This window comes from Danio aesculapii, chromosome 13 (genome assembly GCF_903798145.1).
Source record: "Danio aesculapii chromosome 13, fDanAes4.1, whole genome shotgun sequence".
NCBI classification, from domain to species: domain Eukaryota; kingdom Metazoa; phylum Chordata; class Actinopteri; order Cypriniformes; family Danionidae; genus Danio; species Danio aesculapii.
Genome location: NC_079447.1, coordinates 49873046 through 49896165, shown reverse-complemented (window position 1 = coordinate 49896165; position 23120 = coordinate 49873046). Strand labels below are relative to the sequence as shown.

At 35.6% G+C, this 23120-nt stretch overlaps 1 protein-coding gene across 4 annotated transcripts in view; it reads left to right on the top strand.

Annotated features, from left to right (window-relative positions):
* The window catches only part of LOC130239452 (KH domain-containing RNA-binding protein QKI), a 201764-nt gene that overhangs the window by 37829 nt on the left and 140815 nt on the right, over positions 1 to 23120 (top strand). For all 4 annotated transcript variants that reach the window (XM_056470659.1, XM_056470658.1, XM_056470657.1 and 1 more), the window contains exon 2: positions 19227 to 19369. In XM_056470659.1, coding sequence (XP_056326634.1) covers positions 19227 to 19369 — 143 coding nt within the window. The remainder of the gene's footprint in view (positions 1 to 19226; positions 19370 to 23120) is intronic.

Genomic DNA, 23120 nt, shown 5'->3' with positions numbered 1-23120 from the left:
GCGTTAAGTTTCGCAGGTTGCTGTGGTGCAAAGTTCAAGCTTGGTGAACTCTAACCTGCTAAATCGCATCACTTGACTGCATGAGACCAATCGAGGATCAAAACAGCACCTCTCTGGGCAGAAATTTAAAACATGGAGCAATCACTGTCTTTTTTAAATGTCTAATCATCTTGTTTAATCCCGCCCCTTTTCACAGCGCCGCACGACAGAATTTCGCACACACAAAGCCCAGTGTGACCGTAGCTTAACAGTGCTAAACAGGCAGTGAAGTAGAAGTCCATCAATCTTTTAGAGTTGCTCCTATGTAGAGGCGGAGCTTATTCAACCTATTACATCATCAACCTGACGTTCTGTCAGATTTCCTTCAATATGAGCAGATTTCAGAGGAACCACAAAGAATTGAGTTCTGAAACTTATAGGATGTTTTTCTAGTACTGTCAGCTCTGATATGTCAAAAGATCAACCATTTTTATACATTGCATGTGAGTGTGGATTCATCTCCGCGTCTTTCCCTTTAGCACCAGTGAGTGAGATGTGGTACTGTATCGGTCAGTTAAAGTCACAATTTTTAGCCCCGCTGTATATTTTCCCCCAATTTCTGTTTAACAAAGATTTTTTTTTACTTTTTTTTTCATTTCTAAACATAATAGATGATCTAAAAAAATAAATGCCTAAAAGAGCTGATAATATTGATCTTAAAATGGTTAAAAAAATGTAAAACTGCTTTTATTTTAGCTGAAATAAAACACATCAGACTTTCTCCAGAAGAAAAAAAATATTATAGGAAATACTGTGAGAGGCTAAATTATTATATGTGTTTATTTACATGACAAAACATGTATTTTTGACTCAAGAAGGTCCATACTGGCTCCAAAGGCAGATACTGATAAGATCAGGGCCTGATATGTGGACTTTGGGGGTTTTACGATGTGGTCACATGTTGATTGGTCTGTTTGAATGTCTCAGCATTTGGGCTTTAGTCACATGGTCAAGAAAGATACAAAATAGATGGTAAAACGCTGCTCTGGCTCTTTTCTTTTCCTGGCCTGTCTTTCCTGGTCTCCTGCTCCTCTCCTTCTCTGAATCTTCTTTGACTCTACTGTAATCAGACTAACTTCTGGGCCTGCTCTCTTTGTCTCTCTCTCCCTCCCCCTGTGTCTCTCTTTCTACCTCTGGTAACTTTAGTTTTACATTTAAGCTGGGTACAATTTATATCATATGCTTTATCATTTCATATTTGATCATTTTATACAGTTATTTTGTAACTAATTCAGTTGTAACCATAGAGAATTATTGTCATTAAATCATCTCATTTTCAAGTATTTGTGAATTACTTTTGATTTAACATCAACACTTAACTGTTCCATATTGCAATACAATACAATCACATAATAACAACGCTCGCCCACATTTATAGCTATTAATACTGATATAAGATTGCAGAAGAATGGTTTGACTAGAATGTACAGTTTTTTACCATCAATACTGACTATAACTTTTTAGTCATTTGGCAGAACTAAAGTTTGAACCGCTGTGGTTTGAAAACCCAATCTTACAATACTACAAAAATTCATTGCTCTGTTAAACATGATTTAGCAAATATTAGAAAAGGAAACTAAATTCACGAGAGGGCTAATCATTCTGACTTCAGCTGTAAAGCTCTGTGTGATGTCACCGTGTGGCGATCATCTCCGCTCAAACTGTCATCCGCTCGGACCCTATCATTTCCCAGCTGTTTGATTAATACGAGGACGGTGTCGGCAGTGATGTTGATTCTCCAGCAGATTGAGCGGAGCTGTGATTACCATTGGAGATGTGCTGATCTGATCTGGGTCATTCGCTGTCAGCCTGGGCTAATAGTTTGCAATGCCGCTGAAAGAGCAGTGTGATTGTGGGAGATCTGGAAGGCAGATTGTGTTGTACTGACAGAGAGGATGGATCGTGTGTATTGACTGGGCTGGGATGTAGATGAGTGCTGTTTCCTTTCTAGGGGCTTGAATGGATAGGCGAGACAAACGGTTGAAGTCAGAACTATTAGTCCTCCTGTATATTTTTTTCCTCTGTTTAAAGGAGATAAGATTTAGACATTTAGACATTTTTTTTGTTTCCTTCTCCACCAATCAGTGCACGGAGCCGCTAAAGTTACAGTAAACAGCACTTGGAGGCGCTCATTTGCAAAACTGTCAATGCGAGCGCATATTGAAGAAGATACCCAGAGGCGATATGAATGTGGAGCTGCTTGTTGCAATGGTAAACAAAACAGACGCTACTACTTGAATCATCCATGCTTGTTTGAATCGCCAGTAACTTTAACAACAATCATGTCAACTTTCTGTCTTCTTCTGTGTTACAAGCGGGTATCAGAAGCTTAAAATTGTGTAGCGCCATCTAACGTCTCGGAGTGATTTCGCATACTTTTCTGCTCGACGCCAGTGAAAATCGATTGGGTTTCAATCCAGAAAAACATCTCGAAAAACACTGACGAGAAACGCAAACGTAAAGCATCCTGGTGTGTACGAGCATTAAGGCTGATTTATACTTCTGCGTGAAGCGCACGCGTATGCTACGGCACAGCCTACGCGTGGACGCATAGCCCCTCGCTGTTGCCGTCGGCGACGTTGACGCATACCTCTGAAAAAATGTAACACGTACGCATTGGGCAAGCTCTGTGATTGGTCAGCTTGGTAGCGCTGACGAGTGTGGGCCGCGCGAGCGTGATGCAGCGAGTGTTTACAAGTGTGGAGTCCCGTAAAGGAGCTCCGGATGGAGACTGTTGTTATGTGTTTACCTTATGATTAAAGTTGTTGCACGTTCGCCGGTTCCTGCCTCAAAATGAGCGAATTTGAGTCACTTGTACATTAAGGAAGCATTCAGAAAAACCAAAACACCAGCGAAGAAACTCGACACAGAGAAACATAAACACCTACTGCCAGCTAGTGTTTCGGAAGTGTTATCGCAGAGCAACAGAAACACCGCGCAGGAGTATAAATGCACTGCTACGTGCAAGACTTGCACCGTGGGTCACACCGATCACTTGGTTCAGAAGTATAAACCAGGCTTTAACAGTAATTCGTTACAGTTACTGAGAAAAAAAAAATGTGTAATTAAATTAGTTACATATGAAAATGTTGAAGATTACAAATGGGGTTACATCTAAAAATGTTGAATAATATTGATGTAATGTAATCTGTTGCTTTGCCTGTTTTTGATAAACACGATGCCTTCTGCTAAGGCCATTTATTAAAGCAGTGCTATTCTGATGCTTTTGATTGGTTTTCTGATTTGATTGCGCCGCACCAACGTCTACCAGTTACGTTAAACCTCTCTGCCGCTGAAAGCATTGGGCTACCACAATCAGTTTGAGAGCTGCAAGTAGTGACGCTACTAGCTTAACTACTTTCTAATTAAAAAAGCTTTTCAGTAGTGAAGCTATATTATTAGTGAAGTAGCGCGATATCGTCATCACAAGCTACATTTACCCATCGCGGCTCAATAAGTGATGGCACCGACATTCACAGAGCCGTGAGGCCGGTGTCTAGCCGATGAAAGTAAACCCATATGTTTGCGAGAATGACGATTTCTTTACGATGAACGGTTTTTCAGTGGTCGACAACAAACCTTTTGGTATGTTACTGCCACCTCTCGCTCTGGTCGGAGACATCACCAACCAATTAGGCTAACGCGAGAAATTTGCTTGATGGAAAGATAACTGAGGGAGAGGAGGTTTATATATATATATATATATATAGTTTACTGTAGTAAAGGCTAAAGTATACTATGGTAATTACTATTAGTTCGGGATTAGTTACTAATGATACTACATTATGTAGTGTAATTTATTAATAAAGAGTTGTAAATATATATTCAATATAATGCTCATTCCTAAATATTTCCCTTTACTATAAATTACTATAGTATTTTAAATGTGTAACACCTGGTTTTATTGGATTTGTGTTTGCTGCTATATTCTATAAAATGTTTCTGTTTGGGACAGCAGATTATTTGCAGTAAATAACTGAACTGAACAATTCTGCCTCAAATGTTTCATTGACAGTTTTATTGATCATTAAGATATGCTTGATTTGCTTTGAAGTTGCTTCAATTTAAAAATTAAAATTACAAATAGCTTAGATATAGCTAAGCTACATTTGCTAAATAGCTTTTAGCTTAGCTACATTTCCCAGGGGGTAGCTTTTAGTGTAGTTAAGCTACATTTTAGTAGCTAATAGCTTAGCTCAGTACATTTTTCAAGTAGTTTGCTCAACACTACAAACTGGAAACAGCGGAAAAGCTGTCCACACGAACGTAAGCGGTCAGCAAGTAAGCAAGAAAAGGAACTGCGTCATACAGCCCCATAGTGTTCATTTTAAAGGCCAAATGCAGCCATACGTTTCTCTGGCTACATCATTCGTGATCTCCAGAAATCTATATAGGGGTACGTTTTCAGAATGAGCCTATGTAGAGTGGATCTATCATACGACGGCTTGTGTGTGTAAGTCTGTGCACGTAATGTGTGCCAGAATGTGTATCAGTATGTGCGCAGGTGGCTGTTGCGTGTTCACTAGAGCGCTACGTCCAGCCCCGGAGGCCGGCGCAAGCAAAATGATTGAATTCTGAGGGCAAGAAAGCTGACAAATCACTAAAAACACGCTTTTAAAATGCTGTAATAACACTGTCCATAAATCATCACTGACAGTTTAATCATCCTCGGGTCCGAGGCCCAATCTGACCAGCGTTCAGCCCTCCCTAATCAGCCCACGACGAGGAAAACAACCCGGAGCACATCATGCATTCTCCTCTGCTTATGCCTTCAAACGTAGCATCTATAAACGTCTCCTCGTGGTCCGACATGATCAGACAGTGTAATTAAATCAGCCTCGTCCTCCGAGTGCCGGGGCTTTGAGCTTGTGCCGTAAATGAGTTTGACTGCTCTGGAGAAAAAGTTTTTTGTATCCAGTGGCCTGTTGCGTGAAGCTAAACTCAGTTTAAGTTGAAGAGTAGGTTTAGAGTTGACATAACCAAACAAATACACTGCAAAACAATGCATTTCTTACTTAAAGTTTTTAGCCGCGTCCCAAATGGCACACTATGCACTCATGCACTATGTACTTACTCACTCAACAGCATAGTATATGTTTAGTGTCATCCCAAATGGAACACTGTTTGTTTTACTCAGTGTAATTTCAAACCATTTCCTGATGACGTCTGACTGTTGCCAAATTAGTGAAATCAATGGCCAACTTACCAAAAATATATGCTTGTGGTAGTGAAGTTGCTATAGCTGTTATGTTACCTGCTCAGGAGCAGAATTATTTCAGGTTTAGTTAGAGTTGTATATATGTATATAGTTTCTCTATACATTCACAATGAATACTTTAGTGTTATTTTACATTTGATTAATAATTTTTTGTACTGTATTTGAAAAGTGTTAAACTCATCAGAAAACCATAAAGCACAGTTTATTGAATTATATTGCATGTTTGCTCTATTATATTTTCTACACTTACCCATCGATTCCAGTTGTAAGAGCAACACATAATAACTTGACTTCTAGTTAATCATTTGGAAAAGTGGCAGAAGGCAGATTTTTCTGATGCATCCTCTGTTGAACTGCATTTCAATCATCACAAATACTGCAGAAGACCTATTCTCAGAGAATCAGTCAAGTTTGGTGAAGGAAAAATCATGGTTTGGGGCTACATTCAGTATGGGGGCGTGCAAGAGATCTGCAGAGTGGATGGTAACATCAACAGCCTGAGGTGTCAAGACATTTGTGCTGCCCATTACATTACAACCCACAGGAGAGGGCAAATTCTTCAGCAGGATAGCGCTCCTTCTCATTCTTCAGCCTCCACATCAAAGCTCCTGAAAGCAAAGAAGGTAAAGGTGCTCCAGGATTGGCCAGCCCAGTCACCAGACATAAACAGTATTGAGCATGTCTGGGGTAAGATGAATGAGGAGGCATTGAAGATGAATCCAAAGAATCTTGATGAACTCTGGGAGTCCTGAAACTTGTCTATAGCGCTTGTTCACTGCTGCTCTTATAGTTGTGTAAATTGCTTCCTTGTCCTCATTTGTAAGTCGCTTTGGATAAAAGCGTCTGCTAAATGACTAAAAAAAAAAAAAAAAAAAAATAAAATAAAATAAAAAAAAAAATATATAAAATAAAAAAGAACGCTTTCTTTGCCATTCCAGATGACTTTATTAATCAGTGATTTGAGTCATTGCAGAGATGTATGGATGCAGTCCTCCAAGCTCATGATGGAGTCAGACACAATATTCATTCTGTTTCCACTGCAGCATGACTTTATATTCTATACTGGACATTATTTCTGTTAAGTGACAAGACTTTTGTCTAAGCAAACATCATTTGGCAAATATTTGAAAAAGAAAAAAATCACAGGCTAATAATTTTGACTTCAGCTGTATGTCTTAAGGGGGCTAATAATACTAGCCGCATTTCCACTATCGGGCCAGTGCGAGCCAGGGCTTTAATCGGGCCAGGCCGGGCCAGTAGCCCGGGAGGTTGAGAAATGAGGCCAAAATCATGTCGCGTTTCCACTGTCGGGCTAGTTGCTCGCAGCGCGTCACGCAAACACCGCCCCCAGAACGTCCCCCGAATCAAACGTCACACAACCCGTCACACAACCCGCCCACTTCAGCGGGAACAAAAAACTCAAATTATAACCACAAACACAACCTGGCATCACTACGAGAGCTGGAAGATGGAGAACACCGAAGCGATTGCTTTTTTACTGTTTGTGGTCTGTTGGTGTAAGGCCAGACAGCGATGTACGATGTACTTGATAACGTCCTCATTTCTGCAAACGCCGTCTATTTGCCTCTGAACATTTTCCTCGGCCCAAATGTTCAGAAGAGCCCTGGTGTCCTCAACTGACCAGTACTGTCTGCTATCCATTTTTTCTTCTTCTTAGTGAGTTGATCAAGCGCGATAGCAAAACAAATGTAAGGGAAGAAAGCATCTTGTCTCCTCTTTACCTGACAGGAAAACTCCGCCTTTGTACGTAACCCCGCCCCGAAGCCCCAGTTGGCCCTCCTTGGCCCAAGGTATTCGGCGGGCCGAAAAAGGCCAGACGCTGGCCCCAAGCAAGCCCCGCTTTGGCCCGATTACGCCCCGGAAGTGATAGTGGAAACGCGACTGGCCTTGGCTCGCCCTGGCTCGCTCGCTTTAGGCGCGATAGTGGAAACGCGGCTAATGACTTCAAAATTTGTATCAAAAATGTTACAAACTGCATTTATTTCTGTCAAAACTGAAGACTTTCTCCAGAGGAAGAAAATATAGCAGAAATACTGTGATGGTGCTCTGTTAAACGTCACTTTGTGACAAAAAGAATACAAATTTCACAGTAGAGCTAATCATTATCCTCTCAACTGTACGGCAGAAAAATAAAGTATAGAAATGTCAGTTTTTCTCTGATATCAGACAGCTCTAGCTTTTACAGCTGTTAACGGTATGACAACTGACGGCTCCGACTAGCTCAGCCTTTAAAAGCTGGAGGAGAATGGAGCTTAATTCACAGTTGTTGCATGTGCGTTTTCTGCTCCAGAGCGGAAGAGGCTAATCCTCCACATCTCAGCTGTGATATACAGACTGAGTGGCAGGGACTTAACAGCCTCGGGTGTATTTGCCATGCTAATGTGGGAATCTGGACGGGTTGACTGGTTTTTATCATTATCATTACAGGATACTTGGTGCCAAGGCCAATTTGTCATTGAAATCACAATCAGAGCCATGCCTACACACACGATATATGTGTGTGTGTGTGTGCGTGCGCATTTTATTCGATTCGTGACACTCAAATAAATGCATTAGAATGGGTTTTGGTGGGATGATAATACGTACAATGCAGCCATAGAAATGAGTCAACTGGTAGAGATTCAGGATTTAATTCTCTGAATATCTGACAACTATAGTCGCCTCAGCCATACTGTAGACTACTGATGATTATAATGGGAGCAAGTTATTCATTTGACTGATAAAGTCCATTGCTTAGTGGATAAGGCAGAGTTTTTGTGATTTAAATGATAAAACGTTTATAGGTGTGTGTGTGTGTGTGTATGCATGAATGAAAAACACGCTAAATTATTTGCTAATGTGGTTAGTAAAAACGTCTTGTATCAAACAGACAAGATTATTTTGCCTACCATATTGACGGATTATTTAGATTGCTTATAGGAAAAACCATATAATTTTTAACACAGGCTCATTGTGAAAATGTACCTCCGTATACATTTCTGAAGAGCACGAATTATGTAGCCAGAGCTACGTATGGCTGCATTTAGTCTCTAAAATGAACGCTACGGGGCGGTATGACACCGCAGATGGCTTCTGTTTCTTTTTGGTCTACCAGCTATCTGCTTATCTCCATGTGGACGGCTTTTACGGTGTTGTCAGTTTGTCCAGTAGCTCGCCATGTACATCAGAGGACTTGAGACGCTAAGGCGGAGTTGACCGCAACGATGGGATTCGAGTCTGGGAATGAATGGTTCCATAAAGTAGGCAAAACAAAAACAAGAGGCAAAAAATTAAATAAACAAGTAAATAAACAAGTAAATAACAGGGTAAGAATGTGGTAAAAATCAAGTGAGGGCATTTAGTTTTTTGGATTAGTTTTGAAAACACTATGGGTTGGGTCGGTCGGTCAATCAGTCAGTCAGTCAGTTTACAGCGCCCTCTGGTGGATTTATGTGAGAACAGCAGGCGTGAATGGCACTCGCAATAGAAACTTGAGATCTGCTTTGAGAGACTTGCTTTGTTTACCAAATAAGTGGATCTAATTGGATTTGCATTGTAAACATTATTCATTCATTCATTCATTCATTTTCTTTTTGGCTTAGTCCCTAATTAATCTGGGGTCGCCACAGCGGAATGAACCACCAACTTATCCAGCACATGTTTTACGCAGCGGATGCCCTTCCAGCTGCAACCCATCACTGGGAAAATTGTAAACCTTAAATAAACGTTATTAAAGGTATTTTTTTTATTTGATATATTACGTTTTTAGTTATGATACTTCCAAAATCATTCTGCATAAATCCGCAGATTTTTTACAAAATTCTCCACAGAAATAGCAAAAAATATCCGCAGATTCTGTCTGGCCCTAGTTATGTGTATAGTTTAAGTATTCATAGTATATGTATTTAGTTAGTAACTTTTTGATTTAGTGGCTAATTCGTATGAGTTTGTACGATCTAATTCGTACAATTTAGTACGATTTGCTCATCACCCAATAATGGTTGGGTTTAGGGGTGGGTTTGTTGACACACCTCATTTTAAAATCGTACATTTTCGTACGACTGAACTCGAATTAGCCACTAAACTGACAAAACATAAAATACTTACGTTTACTTGTGAGATCAGGCTGGTTATGTTTAAGTTTAAAATAGCTCTTGCGTTCAGTGTTATGTTCATATTTAAGATTACATTTCTGCATGTAGCACCGTGGCATCATTTCGTTCCACTGTATGTCCACACATGTAGCAGAACGACAATAAACCTCACCTTGACTTGACATAAAATCATGCAAACGATTTCTAGGAAAGCCAATAAATAAAATAGTAAGCTTTTGTAAAAAATCATCATCATTTGACCTCTTTAAGTACTGTTTTATCTAATGGTAAGCATTGAAGAAATCCATCTTTTCTTTTCATGTTTTATGGGTGGAACCTTCCATTTATGTAGGCGACGGTAATTACCTGGCTTCTTAAGTTAATGGAAAGAAACCGGTCTAGAAGCGGCACTCATTCACCAATAATTACATCCGTTTTCACGGATCCATGAGCCACGGCTGCACAGTTGAGTTGAGAAAACACACTTCCACAGCCATCAGTCTCCGAGGAAAGGCGCTCAATGCCACTGTCTTTCTTGGCGGCGGCCTTCAATGTCAATGCGAAAAGCTTAAATCACTTCTGATAACAACATTGCTATAAAGCCCGGAGCCTGTACTTCACTTATGGCCATCAACAGGGCTCTTTTAAGCTGCGATTTATTGAGATGAGCCTAGACCACCATTAAACAGACGTTTAGCTGAAGTGTCTGTCCAAGGCAGCCTCGGTCCACAGGCTATTATTATGGGCAGCCGCCTGAATATTTTGTAGATTGCTTAGACCACATTAGATGACGTATTGTGGCTATTTGTCCACATCTATTAGCTTTGAGGTCAAGTAATGTATTCTTAACCTTATAAAAGCCAACTTTATCATATTTGATGCACAACTTTTGTATAGGCCTATTATATTATCAAGACAATCAAAACTGTATTAAAAATTGCTTAAAATTTAAAAATGATCGCACTTAATTTACTACGTGCATTCTGCTGCATATCTATGATTGATAGAGGATATTTTATAGCAAATAATACGCTTTTAAATATGCCTCGCTTCAGCTCAGTTGGTTATACAATTGAAAACTGAAAATACATCAGTGCAGGAGAACGAGGGAAAACGGAGAACGGGTGAACATTGTTATTGCATGTGATCTTTCAGTCAGAAATATTTTTACCTCCAGAGAACTCATAATAATTTTGACCTGCTCTTCTGTCCTCAATGATATTTATATCCATATCTAATTCAGAAAATAAAAGTTAAATCTAATTATTTAAGCATTGTATTTTAAGAATTGTGGCTATTTGTTCACATCTATCAGCTTTGAGGTCAAGTAATGTGCTCTTAACCTTAGCAAAACCAATTTTATCTTATTTGATTTTATAAGGCCTCTATATTAGCAAGACAATCAAATCTTTGCTGAAAAAAGTTAATTTACTACATGCATTCTGCTGTCTGATGAACAGAAAGCAAATAATAAGCTTTATAGTATGCCTCGCCTCAGCTCAGTTGGTTATGCGATTTATATATATTTTTAATTCATCAATGCAGGAGAACGAGGAAAAACGGAGAACGGGTAATCATTGTTATTGCAGGAATACGGATATGGATAGATATTTTATAGCAAATAATAAAAAATCTTATATTTATTTATTAATATAATTATTATTATTATTATTAATATAATAATAAAATATAATTCATATAATAATTTATTATATTTAATATAAATAAATTATTTAAAAAATGAAAAATAAAAATTGTTGTTGTTGTTTTTGTTATTATTTATAATTTTTCAATAATTTTATAAATTATTTATTTGTTATTATTATTTTATTGTATTTTTTATTTATTATCATTTAATATTATTTACATTTATTTATCGTTTATTTTATTATTTTATATTTGCATTATTTTATTAATAATATGATTTATTATGATTATGTATTTTGTTAATGTAATTATATTTTCATAGCAAATAATAAACATTTTAGTATTTTTACTATTATCAAGACTATCAAAACTTTAAAAAAATAAAAAATTATCGCCCTTAATTTACTACGTGCATTCTGCTGCATATCTATGATGGATAGATGATATTTTTATAGCAAATATAAGCTTTTTTGTATGCTTTGCTTCAGCTCAGTTGGTTATACTATTAAAAAAATCTAAATACGTCAATGCAGGAGAACGAGGGAAAACGGAGAATGGGTAATCACTTGTATTGCATATAATCCTTTCGTCGAAATGTATTTGTTACATCCAGAGAACTGATAATAATTTTGACCTTCTCTCCTATCCGTATCAATATTTATATCTGTATATCCGGCCTCTATATTATCAAGTCATTCAAAACTTTGCTGAAAAAATTGTCGCAGTTAATTTACTACATGCATTCTGCTGTCTGATGGATAGATGATATTTTTATAGTAAATAATAAACTTTTTAGTATGTCTTGCTTCAGCTTAGTTGGTTATACATTAAAAATAAATAAAAAATACATGCATATTAATGTGGACATTCTAGTTCACTGCAGGAGAACGAGGGAAAACGGAGAACAGGTAATCACTGTTATTGCATGTGATCCTTCATTCGGAAATATGATTTACATCCTGAGAACCGATCATAATTTTGGTCTGCTCTCCTATCCTCATCGATATTTATATCCATATCTAATTCAGAAAAAAAGATAGTCTCAAATATGCTTTTGAGGAATATTTATCTTTCAATCATCATTGTATTGCATTTCATAAAAAATTTGGCCCCACAACAAAAGCTACGGTAATTTGATCATCAAACTAAGCATTTCAATATCATCTTTCTAGGACTAATATTTTTGTAAGGTATTGAGTGATAACTGATATAGTCATTTATGTTCTGTAAGTAGTCTGCTATCCTGTTATGAAGAGCTCATTGATTTACATTTCAAGCTGTCAGAATTTCATCTTTTGAAAATATAAATATCAGGAACTGCTTTATATTTCGGGCGACACGGTTGCCCAGTGGTTAGCACTATCGCCTCACAGCAAGAAGATCACTGGTTTGAGCCCCGGCTGGGCCAGTTGGTGTTTCTGTGTGGAGTTTGCATGTTCTCCCTGTTGGTGTGGGTTTCCTCCGGGTGCTTTGCTTTCCCCCACAGTCCAAACAGATGCGCTATAGGTGAATTGAATAAACTAATTTGGCTGTACTGACTGAGTGTGTATGGATGTTTCCCAGTGATGGGTTGCAGCTGGAAGGGCATCGGCTGCGTAAAACATATGCTGGATAAATTGGCAGTTTAATCCGCTGTGGTGACCCCTGATTAATAAAGGGACTAAGACAAAGGAAATGCATGAATGAATGCTCTATATTGCATGTTTGTTTTTGTTTGAGCCTCTCAATAAAATGTACTGTATGGGCTCTCATAAATTATAATATATGTGTCATAATAGTTTGTTGTACTATTAAATAAAACACTGAACAACAAAAAAGATTTTGATTAATAAAGGTTCATTAAACTATTTAATTTTATTTCATATGTCAGGCGTTACAGGGTTAAAAATTCACTAAATGAATCCATCACCATGTAAGAAGATCTATTTTTCCTAAAAGGGATAGTTTACCAAAAATATATTTATTTATTCATTCATTCATTCATTCATTCATTCATTCATTCATTCATTCATTCATTCATTCATTTATTTATTTATTTATTTATTTATTTATTTATTATTATTATTTACATTTTTTATTTTTATTTTATACTTGTAATATTTATTGAATTTTTTAATTATTATTATTATTATTATTATTATTATTATTATTATTATCGTTAATATTATTTATTATTATTATTTACATTTATTTCTTTTTATTTTATACTTGTATTATTTATTGTATATTTTAATTATTATTATTATTATTATTATTATTATTATTATTATTATTACTATTATTATTATTTATTATTATTATTATTATTATTATTATTAATATTTACATTTATTTCTTTTTATTTTATACTTGCATTATTATTTATTATATTTTTATTTATTATTATTATTTACATTTATTTCTTTTATATTTTATTATTTTATGCTTGTATTATTATTTATCATATTTTTTTATTATTATTAGTATTATTATTAATAATAATAATTTTATTAATTCAATTATTATTTATTATTTATTTATTTTATCATTTATTATCATGTATTATTATTTACATTTATTTATCGTTTATTTTATTATTTTATACTTGTATTATTTAGTAATAATATGATTTATTACTATTATTTATTTATTTTATTATTATTATTGATTTATTACTATTTAAATGACTCACTATTTACTCTGCTTCAATTAATTCTTTCATCTGTTGAACACAAAAGAAGATATTTTGAAAAATGTTAGAAACCGGTAACCATTGACTTCATAGAAAATAAAAACCATCTGAAGTAAAACAACAACATGGAAGTCAATGACTACAGTTTCTAACATTTTTCAAAACATCTTCTTTTGTGTTCAAGTAAGAGTAAAGTTGAGTAAATAATAAGTGAACTATCCCTTTAAGACTGCCCACCTGCAGTTAAAACTTAAAAAGTATGTCAGCCAATAACTTAAAAACATTGTGGCATCTTGAAACTGCTTGCTTTCTTAATCAGTGCCCAAAAGCACATCTGCTGTGTCCCGTGATTGTTTTTCTAATTGCTCGAATTAGATGTAATTACAATTTCAAGCCAAATTCCCCATGACCTCACAAGAGGAGTCACATTCACAGCATATGCATTTCAGAAAGGACACAATAGTGAGCGTTCTGTGTGTGTCCTCGTTGTCACGAGTGTAGCGAGTCTGTGCGATATCCGTTGTAATTACATCTCTCCCTCAAACCGACCTCTTCAATTTGCCTCTGAGTATTGCAACAGGGGATTCTTCATCCAGTAATAGAATTAAACAACAGTGGCAGCGGTTGGGGTTGGGATATTTAATGTCTTATATGAAATATTAACAGACTTAGTGGTTTTAATCGCCTTTCTCGCTATATTAGAGCCTTGGCTTCCTCTCTGTGTCACTCTTGTTCTTGTTTTCTCCTCGGGAATGATATACTGTCTAGTAGACCTAGGTTTCAGAATAGGACAGTTATTACTCATTTTATTAAGTAATTGAAGGATCACATGTAATAACAGTGATTACCTGTTCTCCGTTTTGCCTCGTTCCCCTGCATTCTTGGATTTTGGTTGTGTCACAGTTTAATGTACAGAAGCAAGCATAAGCACACTGCAAAAAATAAAAGTAATGTTTTTGTCTTGTTTCCAGTAAAACGTGTTTTCAGAAATAATAAGTCAAAATTAAGTGAGTTTTTCCTTAAAAATAAAAATATAGTGAGCCTATAGGGTATGTAAAATAATCTTAATAAAAACCTCATTGGCAGATTATTTAGATTGTTTTAAAGAAAAACTCACTTAGTTTTGACTTATTATTTCTGAAAACAAGACAATTTTTTTTTACCTGGTTAAAAATTCACTAAATGAATGCATTACCATGTAAGAAGTGCTATTTTTCCTAAAAGACATAGTTCACTCAAAATTCATTTTACTATTTATTTATTATTTTATTTAATTATATTAATTTAATAATTTATATTGTTATTATTTGTATTTTATTTATTACTTTTTTTTATTTATATTTATTATTTATTTTACAATTATTATTATTTATTTAATTATTATTTATTTATTTTATTATTTTATTATCTTATTATATTTTTTATTTATTATTATTATTTATTATTATTATTATTATTATTATTATTTACATCTATTTATCTTTTATTTTATTATTTCGAACTTGTATTATTTATTATAATTGATATTAAATATGTTTTACTTGTCTAGAAAATGATTCTTGATTTAATAATTTTTAGGTATTTTTGACTAGAAACAAGACAACAACTCTTAAGAACGAAAAGCTTCTGAAGTTTCTGTACGTAAAATTGCATGATGACCAAAATACAAGTTCACTGAAGGAGAACAAGGGAAAACGGAGAATGGGTAATCACATACACGTTATTACATGTGATCCATCAGAAATATGTTTTACTTGTCTAGAAAATGCTTCTTGATTTAAGAATTTTGAGGTATTCGCACTAGAAATAAGACTATAAGAGCTATAAGAAAAGCTTCTGTAATTTTCCATAAAGTTTCTGTATATTAAAATGCAAGATGACCAAATCCAAGTTTACTGGAGGAGAACAAGAGAAAACTGAGACTGGGTAATCACTGTTATTACATGTGATCCATCAGAAATATGTTTTACTTGTCTAGAAAATGCTTCTTGATTTAAGAATTTTGAGGTATTCGCACTAGAAATAAGACTATAAGAGCTATAAGAAAAGCTTCTGTAATTTTCCACAAAGTTTCTGTATATTAAAATGCAAGATGACCAAATCCAAGTTTACTGGAGGAGAACAAGAGAAAACGGAGACTGGGTAATCACTGTTATTACATGTGATCCTGCAGAAATATTTTTTACTTGTCTAGAAAATGCTTCTTGATTTAATATTTGTTGGTGTTTTTGACTAGAAACAAGACAAAGAACTCTAAGAAAGAAAAGATTCTGTAAGTTTCTGTAAAGTTTCTGAACATTAAAATGCGAGAAGACCAAAATCCAAGTTGACTAAAGGAAGGGGAAAAAAGAGAACGGTTAATCATTGGTATTACATGTGATCCTTCAGAAATTTGTTTTACTTGTCTGGAAAATACTTCTTGATTGAAGAGTTTTTAGGTATTTTTAGGTATTTAGGCTAGAAATAAGTTAGAAATACTTTTTTTATGTAGTGTGAGCAACAGGTTGATGACTGTGGTCCGACATGTCAGCGTTATGATTAATCTACAGTAGCAGATAGAGCGAGCTCTTTGCTTTTAAAAGAATGAACTTTTAGAAAAACTCTTGGTTCTGCTGCTCTTTGGTACTTCAGGAGGGGAAAAAAAGCTGGTTTCTGGCGAGAAAAAGCTCTTACCAGGCCTCCAGGCAAAATGGATATACAGTACAAGTCTCCCGAGGTTATCCAGAAAGTAGTCATATCCTCTTAAAAGATCTTCTGTGGTTTTACAGCTGTTCAAAGACAGAGCGGCTCTCTTTGCCCACGTCTTGTCATTTTCCTCTTCTCTGCTCTCGCCGAGGTGGTTGCCGCTGTCTTCTGCTAAATGTCGATTCGGAGACAATCGCTGGCCAAAAATATGTCAGACTGTAGTCTGGAGTCTTGAACTTTATACGGCGGTGCTCATATTCATGATATTATCCTGAAATCAGAAGAAGAAAAAAATCTCAATCCAAGTCTGACAGCGCAAATATGCAAATTAGGGATGTGAAGCCAAGGTTTAAGAATGTACAATGCGAAACAGCTGCTTTATTGTTAGGATTAATTGCTAGCCCTGTGAAAATTATGAGTTATGGAAATAATTATGCAATGTCAAGCATGAAAAAAAGGCAACCCTGAAGTCTGTTCTGTCCAAAAAATGTAATTTTACTCATTATTTACTGACAATTTTTCAAACCATTATTCATTCATTTTCTTTTCGGCTTAGTCCCTTTATTAATCTGGGGTCGCCACAGCGGAATGAACCACCAATTTACACACTCATACACTACAGACAATTTAGCTCACCCAATTCACCTGTACCACATGTCTTTGGACTGTGGGGGAAACCGGAGCACCCAGAGGAAACCCATGCAAACGCAGGGAGAACATGCAAACTCCACACAGAAACGCATACGAGGCTCGAACCAGTGACCTTCTTGCTGTGAGGCGACAGCACTACCTACTGCGCCACCGCGTCGCCTTCAAACCATTATAAGTTATTTTTTACTCATTATTTACTGACCCACAAGTGCTTTCAAACCATTTTAATTATCTTCTGTATGTTGTATACACAAAATGAGACATGGTAACACTTTAAGTTGATGGAGTTAACGTGCTTCCATGCACTTACTATAGTAATTACAATAAATTATGCATTATTACATGTAACCAGGGGCATTGCTAGACATAAAGCTCTACTGCGGCACGCCCCCCCCCCCCTCCCCAAAATAAAAATAAATAAATAAATGAAAAATAAATAAATAAACAAATAAATAACTATATATATATATATATATATATATATATATATATATATATATATAAATAACATTTTTTGGTACTTAAAAATATATTTATTATGAATAAATAAAAGTATTATTGTTATTATACAATTATTATTCTAAATAAATAACAGAAATTAATCCTAAATGTAACTAGAAAACAATGTAAAGACACAACTAGAGTGATGCTAAGATCATTTAAGAAATCTTTTGCATGAATATTCATTGCATTTGAATGAAATTATTTAGACAATTCTAAATAATACAAAAAAGATGTTTTATGTAATTATCTGTTGTCTTAGACTTGACACATGGCAGAGAATTAGGTTTATTACGTCTTTCCTCCCTGACTCGTCACCCCTCCTTTTTACCTTGTACAAAAAATCTGTCAGGAAGCGTGCTTGGTAAGATCATCATATTATTAAAGCTTTAGTTTTGTTGACTTGCAAAACTCACTGCGTGCCGTCACCACGCCGGTTTCACAACGCCCGAGCGGCGCGTGAGCAGCAAGTAATTTTTTCGGTGTGTATGTTCACAATCGGGACTCGCACAGGGAGTAAAAGAGCATATCAGCGGAGATGCGTCAGTTTGCTGTTTGATTACACTACATTGCTTTCACCAGCGTTGGTTCAGTTGCGCATAGAAAATAACGTCTTTATTCTGGGATTACCACTCGTAATAAACACACTTTGCATATGAAGTAAATCATGGCGATGTTTACTGGGGCACGTGCCCCAGTAAATTGGGTCTAGCGACGTCCCTGAATGTAACTAACTCTAAACTTAACCCACAATATAACCCCAAACATATAGCAAGTATATTAATTAATAATACCCAGTATTTAAATGAATAGCAATCTAGTTTCTTACCTTAATATAAAATATAACTAACGATATTCTGAAGATTGTGGGATACAGTTGCCATTGACTTCAGTAGTGGAGGTAAAATGGACTATGGCATATCAATAGCAACTGGTTTCCATCCTTCAACTCTTTATATTGAAATACTCATTGAAAAAACCTGGAGTGCCACTGGGGGTTATTACAAGACCTTTAAACTTTCCAATCAATGTCAATGAAGTTAACATAAATGGTTCTGCTGCTCTACAGCTAATGCGCATGAAGGTTAAAATAACACTTAGCCATAACATCGCAGTGAAAAAGCAGCTCTCATATTCAAGATAGTATTCATCAAACTAGCATGTCACTCGTCTTCACATTAAAACATGTTTATCTTACACACTGCTGTGGTTTACAGTTTAGAGGAGATCACACTTGAGTCGCACCTGAGAACAGCTAACACATTTCATTTACACTTGCTGTCACATTAAACGATGTAGAATTATTACTGCCAAATACCATTAATACATAAATACACTACTATTCAAAAATAAATCACTCAGAAATTCATATTTTAATTAAGCAATTATGCCGGAATAATTGGTGGTTCATTCCGCTGTGGTGACCCCTGATAAATAAGGTACTAAGCCGAAGGAAAATGAATGAATGAATGAATATATATTAATCTAGTAACATGCTATTTTGTTACGTGACCGTAGACCCTTCAGCATATTCAATGGTTCATTAGGTTTAAGAGCAGTGTTTAGAAAGCATTGGCACTCTTTTACTGCCACATTAAAGCTATATATAATCTACGGGTGAGGCAAATGTAGCGTTTAGCTTGTCAGTGTATGGTCTAATCCTGTTTTTGCTCTCTCTGCATCCTGTAGTAGTAACTCACGTGCTTTCTCTTCATTTCAGAGATCAGCAGGGTACGAAAGGACATGTACAACGACACGTTAAACGGCAGCACGGAGAAGAGAAGCTCCGAGCTCCCGGACGCCGTCGGCCCCATCGTTCAGCTCCAAGAGAAACTCTATGTGCCTGTTAAGGAATATCCTGACGTGAGTCTCAAAGCTTAAACATACCGACTTACACCATTCACTGTTACTTTGACTTTCTTTAGTATTCACAAGTGGGATTTTATCTACAGTTACATCGACGTCCACATCACATGTCACAAAACACAAGTAACACACACACATTCAATATCATCACATTAATCACATTAAAAACTCAATTAACCTCATTCATACTTCTAATGGTTGTCGGCACAAATGACATTTGATACAGTTTTTCTTAACTTGAGGTTGCCTAAAATGTCTTTTTGATGGCAAAAGCTGAAATTTTATATTTAATAGATGAGAACAGTCTTGAATAATGATGTGCTTTGTTTAATTCTCATTAGATACATTTAATTTAGTTGTCTTTGTGGTTTACTTAGGGTTGCGCCGGCAATTTTTACTACTCAACAGTTAAATGTATACAAAAATACTGTAACTCATGTTTCAAAGCCTCTGCATAATGCAGGTCTGTGAATTGGAAGCTGGAAAATTAGTGGGTAAGGGACTGTCTACAAAGTTCACACACTGAGTAAAAAATGGTCCTGTTAGTGTATTTTGATTGGTGGTACCATCAGATTTATTTATTTAAATACACTTCAATAAGTCGAGCACATCCCATGCACAAAAATCATGTATCAAAGCCTCTACAAAATGTATTTTAGTGAATTTGAAACTGTACAATTAGTGGGTAAGGGACTGTCTACAAAGTTCACACACTGAGTAAAAACGGTCCTGCTAGTGTATTTTGATTGGTGATAACATCAGATTTATTTAATTGTATACACTTCAATAAGTCAAGCAAATCCCATGCACAAAAATCATGTTTCAAAGCCTCTACTAAATGCAGGAATGTATTTTTGTGAATTGGGAACTTGAAAATTAGTGGGTAAGGGACTGTCTGCAAAGTTCACACACTGAGTAAAAACGGTCCTGTTGGTGTATTTTGATTGGTGATACCATCATATGGAAGTAATTGAATACACTTCAATAAGTCAAGCACATCCCATGCACAAAAATCATGTTTCAAAGCCTCCACTAAATGTATTTTTGTGAATTTGAAGCTGTAAAATTAGTGGGTAAGGGACTGTCTACAAAGTTCACACACTGAGTAAAAACGGTCCTGTTAGTGTATTTTGATCGGTGATACCATCATATTGAATTAATTGAATACACTTCAAACAGTCAAGCACATCACATGTTAAAAAATCATGTTTCAAAGCCTCTACTAAATGCAGGAATGTATTTTTGTGAATTGGGAACTTGAAAATTAGTGGGTAAGAGACTGTAAACAAAGTTCACACGCTGAGTAAAAACGGTCCATTTAGTGTATTTTGATTGGTGATACCATCAGATTTATTTAATTGTATACACTTCAATAAGTCAAGCAAATCCCATGCACAAAAATCATGTTTCAAAGCCTCTACAAAATGTATTTTTGTGAATTTGAAGCTGTAAAATTAGTGGGTAAGGGACTGTCTACAAAGTTCATACACTGAGTAAAAACGGTCCTGTTAGTGTATTTTGATTGGTGATACCATCAGATTGAACTTATTGAAAACACTTCAATAAGTCAAGCACATCACATGCACAAAAATCATGTTTCAAAGCCTCTACAAAATGTATTTTTGTGAATTTGAAGCTGTAAAATTAGTGGGTAAGGGACTGTCTACAAAGTTCACACGCTGAGTAAAAACGGTCCATTTAGTGTATTTTGATTGGTGATACCATCAGATTTATTTAATTGAATACACTTCAATAAGTCGAGCACATCACATGCACAAAAATCATGTTTCAAAGCCTCTACAAAATGCAGGAATGTATGTTTGTGAATTGAAAATTAGCGGGTCAGGGACTGTCTACAAGGTTCACACAATGAGTAAAAACGGTCCTGTTAGTGTATTTTGATTGGTGATACCATCATATCGTGTTAGTTGAATGCACCTTAATAAATCAAGCCCTTCTCACACTGAATATAGATTACTAGAAAGGGAGTGGGACATAATAATCATTTAATTTGGATTATTGTTTTTTTAAATAGTCGTTGTAGGTCCAAATAACACGTTGAGGAATTGAATCGCCCTATTTCCATGAATACTCAATGAGGTTATAGAAGAGTTTTCTTATCCAAAAATAAATGTGGTAATTTGAATCTACTGTTACAATTTAAGGTTAAGCGCCATCTAGAGGAGATAAAAATAATGACAATGTTATGTTCCGTTTGTTATCACAAAACCAACGCATGATTGGTTCTACCAATTAAAATGCAGGCTCATGTAAATGTAGTGTGTGAATTACTTACAATCATCGATTATTTTTCCTATATAAAATGCGCACGGACAATATTTACTTTAACACATTTCAAGGCACACGTTGTACCAGTGCATGTGTTAAAATGTGAACAAATCTATGATTGCTTCACCAATCGAGCTACACAATTCACAATTTTTAGCATTAAAGAAATTACTTAAAGGGGACCTATTATGCCCCTTTTAACAAGATATCAAATAGGTGATGTGCCTAGTGTGTGTGTGAAGTTTCAGCTTAAAATACAACACAAATAATGGTTTATAACTCTCTGAATTGGACCCTTTTAGGCTTTGATCCTATTGTGCCATTTTGGTGACTGTCGCTTTAAATTTAAATGAGTGTGCTCTTTTCAAAAGTGGGCGGAGCTACAAATGCCTGTGCGTCAGCATAGTGGCAGAGTCAAAAACAAGACTAACTTCCTATGCTAATGAGCGAGAGATCGTCACTAATGGGCGGGGCTTTCCCCCTCTGATGACACGTACAAACGGAGAATGTCAATCAAAGTGTTTCTGCAGACTGTTTTGATCGAGTAAGATTCTAAAAGATAAAATTAATACATTTTTATCATTTGAAGCTGGTTATATTCATAGACTCCTGCCACACGAATGTATTTAAACCCCTTATAAAATAGATTTTTCCATAATATGTCCCCTTTAATGCACTGTATATTTACACTATTTTAGTAAATGCTCTTATGGGTCTCAGAGAGCCTAAATACTCATATAAGAGATTATCTTGTGTGTTGTAGATATATATTCAAGCAAATTGAAGTCATTTATTGTAACTTTCATATTCACAAATGAGTTTTAAATTGATAAAATTAGACCTTTTTTATAATTAATGTCAATTTAGTTTCTTACTCATCAGTTTCTTAATGTTATTAAATTAAAAATGCAATGAGAAATCATTTAAAATGCACATGAACAAGTCTCGGGCAGTATTTGAAGGTCAGTCAAATATGATTTCAACAAATCTCTGAATACAGCACACACACAAGCTCTTTACTGAACCCCAGTGAGTAAACGGAATAGTAAATAACCGTGCGCAGCTCCTCGGTATGGCTCTTATTTAATTACACAGACATACAAGTCAATGTAATCTAGTTTTCCTTGCATTAGGACATGGGCCCACGTCCAGTGTATTGATTTCATTAAGACGTACTGAAGAAGTGAGGGTTGCACAAAGTGTTTGAGTCCATTTTATGAGTCCATTTAATTTATTGTGTTATTAAGCTGATGGTTTGTGGTCGACGGCCGCTGTGCATCTGAGCAGCATAAATCCAAGAGGCTCTTTTCTTAGCCAAATGCTCTTCAAGTGTCACTTTAAGCATCTAAAGCATTTTCTTTTTTGATTCATTTAAAACTCAGGGACTTAGTTAAAAGGGCAAATTATCTTGAGAGCGCAATATTATGAAAGTGGAAAGTTTTGAGAGTGATCTACTTAC